The sequence below is a fragment of the Chanos chanos genome, chromosome 11 (assembly GCF_902362185.1).
Source record: "Chanos chanos chromosome 11, fChaCha1.1, whole genome shotgun sequence".
In the NCBI taxonomy this organism is placed as follows: domain Eukaryota; kingdom Metazoa; phylum Chordata; class Actinopteri; order Gonorynchiformes; family Chanidae; genus Chanos; species Chanos chanos.
Genome location: NC_044505.1, coordinates 907,501 through 915,000, shown reverse-complemented (window position 1 = coordinate 915,000; position 7,500 = coordinate 907,501). Strand labels below are relative to the sequence as shown.

Below are 7,500 nucleotides of genomic sequence, written 5' to 3'. Positions count from 1 at the left end.
GTGAGTCTGGAAACTGGTCTTGGCCTTGGTTTGGAGTCCTGTTCACATTGTGTTTGCCAAACAGAGGAAAAAACCAAATCCCTCATATTAGCATTCAGTTCTGTTCTGCTGTTTTTGGTCAAACCATGTCAGCGTTAAGAGAACTAAGCCTTTTAAACCCATACTCCTGTAAACGCACAAAAATACATTTCATTAACATCTTTCATCTGAATGGCCACGGAAACGGTCCAGACTGACTGGAATAACTGTTTTTTTTAAACATCAGAAAAATTGTTTTTGCTTTGAAATAATTTACAGTGGTCATTTGTAATTGGACCAATAACAGTAATGTTTGTACTGCCTTCTATTTATAATGAAACTCTACGATGCTTAACGTTTCTCTGTCTTTCTCATCTCTGGGTCTGAGTTGGGAGGGAAGATATTTGCAGGTGAAGAAAGAGAACACACACACACACACACACACACACACACAGAGCGCTGGTGTGTGTAGGTGGTGGAGGCTGCAGTGTCTGTACTGTGTTGAGAGCTGACACAGTTAAAACGTTCTGACTGGTTCTGCTCCGTGTTCATATCACACAGACACATCCCAGTCTGATTTATCATGATCCGCTGCCATCAGCGTGGCCCATTTAAACCCGCTTAGAGTCTGCAGTCCCTGGGTACCAGTCCAAAAAGAGAAACCAGCGCCCTCACAGTCAGTCATGTACAGTGTATTTCTGCTCTCGGCAAAAAACACTATCACGCTTTTACCCATCAGAGAAGAGGGGTCACATTACGATGTCTGTGTTTAATAGAGTGTAAAATGCATAGAACCTTCTCTCACACAGTACAACAGACAGTTTCACTCAATACTGAAGGAGAGAAAGTGGTTTTACAGCAGTTTATACTGAGATACGGATTAGATACATCAGAGCAGGACAAAGACACCAAATATCCACATCAGAGGGAAAATACATCACATTCACTAAGAGCATGTGCACTCTATTAGCACTGACCATGAGCCGCTGAGCCGTTTCCCCCGACGACCAGGAAAACTGAGCCTGGACCAGCTGACAATCTGAGCCCTGGGCTGAATCCGAATCAGTTTTAAATGTGGTCTGAGAAACCAGCTTGAGAGATTTACCGGCGATAAACACACACAGTCAACAGACTACATGCGCACAGTACTGGTGTTAAAACACACCACAGCCTCACGTCACGCTTCTCTGACCAAACTTATGAATGTTTTTATAAAAAAAGACTTTTTTTTTTTTTTTTTTTTTTTTTTTAGGGAGTGCAGTGCTATTTGCACAACGATTCTCAAGATTTACTTGAGTTATATTTTAAACTCATAAGAATTTCCAGAATTTTAAACAGCCAAAATTTCTCCCTGTGTTCATGTTATGGGTTTGCATTGCTAATCCACACACTGTATATTTTTACAGTATATATATATATATATATATATATATATATATAGACTTATATAAATGCCTATGTGCTGTATATGGTCACATGTCTCCACCCAGACGTACCTGATTAAGACAAACACTGCACATCAGAGTGACATTATGACAGACAGAGCGGATGCCCTCACTACAGTAACACACTAACTGTTCGCTTTCCCATAATCACTGTGATACATGTTAAGATCTGCATGCGTAGTCCTGACACCACACTGGGTTTTGTAGGAAGTCACAGAAGACATGCACAGAGCCTCCGTCCCGTGACGCGTCACAGGGAGGCCGTAATAAAGGCAGGTCGAGTCAGGTGACGTGTCTGTGGTCCTGGTGCCCGAGGGCCGCCGTCTGATCCTGTTTAAGAGGGTTCGGTCCGGCTCATGATTTCAGTGTATAAAAAACCCAAACCATTTTTAAACCCTCTGAGAGAGAGAGAGAATGAGAATAGAACGAGACCAGAAACATGACCATAATCATCACAATCATAACAGTGAGTTCATGACCGGGGAAAAGCCGTCTGACTGTGGAAACAGTGAGACCAGCATGAACAGGGCTTTCTCTTGAGCAGGTCTGGGATCAGCCGTCCCAGCGGGTGGGGGGTCAGTCACGGCGTCCAGAGTTTGAGCAGACCATCCTCACTGTAGGTGGCGATGAGGTTCTGATGAGGGTGATGACAGATGCCAATCACATCCTTCTCATGGACCTGTGAGATATACACACACACACCCCAAAAATGAGTTAACCACTCAACTTTGCGGGCATTTTGAGAGCAGTTATGTGACATGAGTGAATTAGAAGTCAAACCAGTTCCCCTCCCCCTGTCACTTCACTGCTTATTTTCCCATTTATTTTTTAAAATCCATCATATAAGCCATTCCTTCAGTTTCGTTTGGTGTGAATGTGTGTGTGTGATTGTGAGATTTTGTGTGTGTGCGTTTGATTTTGTATTTGTGTGTGTGTGTTTGTATATATGTGATATTGTGTGTGTGTGTGTGTGTGTATTTTTGTGTTTGGGTGTGCGTGAGATTGAGTGTGTGTGTGTGTATGTGTGTGTATTTTTGTGTTTGGGTGTGTGTGATCGTGAGATTTTGTGTGTGTGTGTGTATTTTTGTGTTTGGGTGTGTGTGAGATTGAGTGTGTGTATGTGATGTGTGTGTATGTATTTTTGTGTTTGGGTGTGTGTGAGATTGAGTGTGTGTGTGTGTATGTGTGTGTATTTTTGTGTTTGGGTGTGTGTGATCGTGAGATTTTGTGTGTGTGTGTGTATTTTTGTGTTTGGGTGTGTGTGAGATTGAGTGTGTGTGTGTGTATGTGATGTGTGTGTGTGTGTGTATTTTTGTGTTTGGGTGTGTGTGAGATTGAGTGTGTGTGTGTGTGTGTATTTTTGTGTTTGGGTGTGTGTGTGTGTGTGTTTGTGTATTTTTGTGTTTGGGTGTGTGTGAGATTGAGTGTGTGTGTGTGTGTGTGTGTGTGTATTTTTGTGTTTGGGGGTGTGTGTATGTACCGAGAGGTTCCTCTCCAGTTTGCCGGTGATGGTGCTGAAGCAGTACAGAACATAGTCCTCTCCCACACAGTAGACCCACTCACCACGAGGAGACAGTGTACAGCACACAAAGTCCCCCCTCTCTCTCTTCCCTGAGCAAAAACTCCTCAGCACCTTACAGAGACAGAGAGAGAGAGAGAGAGAGTGAATGAGTGAGAGAGAGAGAGAGTGAATGAGTGAGAGAGAGAGAGAGAGAGAGTGGAGGTGAGAGTGAGAGACAGAGAGGGAGAGAGAGAGTGGGAGTGAGAGCGAGAGACAGAGAGAGAGAAAGAGAGAGTGAATGAGTGAGAGAGAGAGTGAGAGCGAGAGACAGAGAGAGAGAGAGAGTGGGGGTGAGAGTGAGAGAGAGCGAGAGAGTGGGGGTGAGAGTGAGAGAGAGAGAGAGAGTGGGGATGAGAGTGAGAGAGAGAGACAGAGAGAGAGAAAAGGGCATTTGTCAGAGTGGGATGAAGGGCAGCGAAGCAGAAAAAGAAGAGATGGGGAGATGGGAGGGTTCTCGTGGCCTTGCTCTGAGACGTGGGCCTGATGAAAATAGCATGCGAGAAAAAAAGAAAAGAAAGAAAGAGGGAAAAAAAAAAAAGATTGAGTGGGATTGATCATCACTCGGTTCATTCTCCAGCTGCTCTATTTCTGTGTGTGTTTGTCTTTCCTATCTGACTTCAGACCTGACAAAACCATCTTTTCACTTCTGCATTAGAAGCTAAAGAACACAGAAGAAAGAGGAGGTTCTGTCCATCAGAACCAGGGTTGGGGTTTGTGTTCAGGGTTCATGGACGGGGAGATGGTGGAGACAGCGGTGGAGAAGCTGGGTGCCGGGGTTGAGGTTTACTTACATGACCGTGTGTGTTCATGATGACGACAGTGTTCGATCGGTTACACACCACAAAGTGCTCAGGGTTTTTGGGATGAGGGACAAGGTTGTTGACGGTAATGGTTGCATTTGCGCCTCCTGGTGGTTTGACCGTTCTCATGCATTCTGTGTTCCTCACATCCCAAATCTGACAGAGAAGGAACAGTCAAACTATAATCCAAGATTATAATCCAAAGGGTTAAAAATAATGACACCCCAAAAACAGAGGGCGAGAGATAACGACCTTGACGGTGCCGTCTGCAGAGCCGCTGATGATGTAATCGTCATTATGCATGAAGATGGCGTCGTTCACATGGGACGTGTGACCTCTGAACTCTTTAAGTACCTTTCCTGATTTCAGATCATGTACTCTGAGACACACACACACAAAAACCCCATAGGTAAAATGAGTGAGTAAGCCAGACTCTCTCACACACACACATGCACTCACACACACACACGCACACGTTTCCTAGGAATGTGGTAGGAGAGGCATGGAATACCCTGGGTATAAATGAGTTTTCCAGGCTCTGATGCCTTTTGGCTACAAACCCCCAGTTACATTATGTGGAGAGACTGTCAGAGCCTCAGACTGCAGGAGGCTGAGATTAGCAAACTGAGAGATTATTCTTCGACTGTGGGAGAGACAGGCTCACGTGCGGGCGCACGCGGAGAGGAGCGATGCGGAGGAGTTTTATGCGTCGTTAGGATGGCTTTCTTTTTTTTTTTTTTTTAAACGGAGCTGATGAAGGAAAACATCTGCCTCCGCCAGGCAGGCGCACAGAGACACACACACACACACAGAGACCAAAATAACGGCATTACCCACACGCACGAGGCCCATCACGATGCCACCCACACACACACACACACACACACAGACACACTCACTCACACACACACACACAGAGACACACACACAGTTACAGAGGCGCCGCAGTGAGGGGAGTGAATGATGGGAGAGTGTGTGTGTGTCAGTGCGCAATGGAAGCTTTATGATAAACAGGCAGTGCTGTGTTTCAGTCAGTTCTCACTCCCTGTGCGTGCATGTGTGTGTGTGAGTGTGTGTGTGTGTGTGTTTGTGAGAGTGTGTGTGGAGTCATTTAAATCATTTACATGATGAAAACCCTTTTAACAGGCAGCTTAAACAACCACTCATAACTAAGAATGTCATTAATCACTTCTTCTGATTGAAATATAGAGAGTAATACAGTTTATCAAATAATATTAGATAATAATAACAATTAGTATGATAATTAGATAATAATATAGCTAATACAGTTTATCTAGTAATATTATAGATAGACAGATAGATAGATAGATAGATAGATAGAAAGACACACACACACACATTCACACACACAGAATAAAATTTCAAACAGCACACATACACACATGCACAGACACACAGGCATACACACACAGCCACACTCATACACAGCCCATGGAGAAAGTGAATTTATAAGGCTGGACACTTTTCAGATAAATGAAATTATCTGTTAGCAAGAGCCTGGAGAGGAGAGGAGAGGAGAGGGGAGGGGAGGGGAGGGGAGAGGAGAGGAGAGGAGAGGAGAGGAGAGGAGAGGAGGGGAGGGGAGGGGAGGGGAGAGGAGAGGAGAGGAGAGAAGAGAAGAGAAGAGGGGAGGGGAGGGGAGAGGAGGGGAGAGGAGAGGAGAGGAGGGGAGGGGAGAGGAGAGGAGAGGAGAGGAGAGGAGGGGAGGGGAGGGGAGAGGAGAGGAGGGGAGGGGAGAGGAGAGGAGAGGAGAGGAGAGGAGAGGAGGGGAGGGGAGAGGAGAGAAGAGAAGAGAAGAGAAGAGAAGAGAGGAGGGGAGGGGAGGGGAGAGGAGAGGAGAGGAGGGGAGGGGAGGGGAGGGGAGGGGAGGGGAGAGGGGAGAGGAGAGGGGAGAGGAGAGGGAAGAGGAGAGGGGAGGGGAGAGGAGAGGAGAGGAGAGGAGAGGAGAGGGGAGGGGAGGGGAGGAGGGGAGGGGAGAGGAGAGAAGAGAAGAGGAGAGGGGAGGGGGGAGGGGAGGGGAGGGGAGGGGAGAGGAGAGGAGAGGAGGGGAGAGGAGAGGAGAAGAGGAGAGAAGAGGAGAGAGGAGAGGAGAGGAGAGGAGAAGAGGAGAGAAGAGGAGAGAGGAGAGGAGAGGAGAGGAGAGGAGAGAAGAGAAGAGAGGAGAAGAGTTGAAACCTGATGATGTGGTCGAAGGAGGCACTGAGGATCTGACTGTTGTCCTTACAGAAGCACAGACACGTGACGCCTTTACTGTGAGCACGGTCAAACCTCCTCAAACACTGTCCGCTCCTCATTCTCCACACCTGCAGGAAAACACATATCACATCACGGCTCATCACTCAACACGCTTAAAACTCACAGATACAACACACAGACCATAATAACAACATATCACATGATCAAATAAAACATGCTAAAAACAACATCAGCAACAGTATTTCTAAATATGGAGGTTAAATACAGGTCTCTCACACTGTGTATGAGTGTGTGTGTAGTATGTGTGTGTGTGTGCGTAGTATGTATGTATAGTGTGTGCAGAGTGTAGTATGTGTGTGTAGTGTGTGTGGTGTGTGTAGAGTGTGTTTGTGTGTGTAGTATGTATGTGTAGTGTGTGCAGAATGTAGTATGTGTGTGTAGTGTGTGTGGTGTGTGTAGAGTGTAGTATGTGTGTGTAGTGTGTGTGGTGTGTGTAGAGTGTAGTATGTGTGTGTAGTGTGTGTGGTGTGTGTAGAGTGTGTGTGTGTGTGTGTAGTATGTATGTGCAGAGTGTAGTATGTGTGTGTGGTGTGTGTGTAGTATGTGCGTGTAGTGTTTGTGTAGTGTGTAGTATGTGTGTGTAGTGTGTAGTATGTGTGTGTAGAGTGTGTGTGGTATGTGTGTACTATGTGTGTGGTATGTGTGTGTAGTATGTGTGTGGTATGTGTGTAGTGTGTGTAGTGTGTAGTGTGTGTAGTGTGTAGTATGTGTGTGTAGAGTGTATATAGTGTTTGTGTAGTGTGTAGTATGTATGTGTAGAGTGTGTGTAGTATGTGCGTGTAGTGTTTGTGTAGTGTTTGTGTAGTGTTTGTGTAGTGTTTGTGCAGTGCGCTGATGTGAGGCGTGGGCTGTACCTGTATTTTCCCGTCCTGAGCTCCAGACGCCAGCAGGTCAGAGTCATGACTCAGGCCCAAACACAGAACAGCCTCATCCATCATCATAAAGTGATCGTCCGCCTGGTACTTCAGATCCTGGACCCGGGTCACAGTCACACACAGAACTTTACCACAGAACCCTTCTACAGAACCTCACTATGAACCCAGATAAGACAGGATTACGCTGCAGAAGTCATATCGAGAAAATTAAGTTAGAAACACTGAACCTTCATACAGTAACCATCTCTTCAGGAACAAACAGCAAGTCTGACCTGAACAGCTTTTGTATCAGTGTAAAGGACTAGTGGAAGAGATGAATGAGTGAGTTTAAGTCTAAAAGCATAAGTTACTGTCACTTTGGACCCTCACAGGCTCTAAGCTCCACCGGTTTTACATGTTGCATTTACAGTCCGTCTTTTTACCAACGTCTTACAAAGAGCAAGCAGTCCTACATCACCACGTCTCACGATACAAGCACAACACATCTCAATGCACACGCAAAAGCAACATCTATTTGTTTATTA

General features: G+C 45.8%; 1 protein-coding gene across 1 annotated transcript in view; it reads right to left on the bottom strand.

The window, feature by feature from the left end:
• Positions 1-2,043: 2,043 nt before the first annotated feature.
• The window catches only part of smu1b (SMU1 DNA replication regulator and spliceosomal factor b), a 13,340-nt gene continuing 7,883 nt past the window's right edge, over positions 2,044-7,500 (bottom strand). The window contains exons 7-12 of the mRNA XM_030788183.1: positions 6,956-7,072; positions 6,021-6,148; positions 4,077-4,203; positions 3,816-3,980; positions 2,944-3,096; positions 2,044-2,142 (exon numbers count right to left, since the gene is read on the bottom strand). Coding sequence (XP_030644043.1) covers positions 2,044-2,142; positions 2,944-3,096; positions 3,816-3,980; positions 4,077-4,203; positions 6,021-6,148; positions 6,956-7,072 — 789 coding nt within the window. The remainder of the gene's footprint in view (positions 2,143-2,943; positions 3,097-3,815; positions 3,981-4,076; positions 4,204-6,020; positions 6,149-6,955; positions 7,073-7,500) is intronic.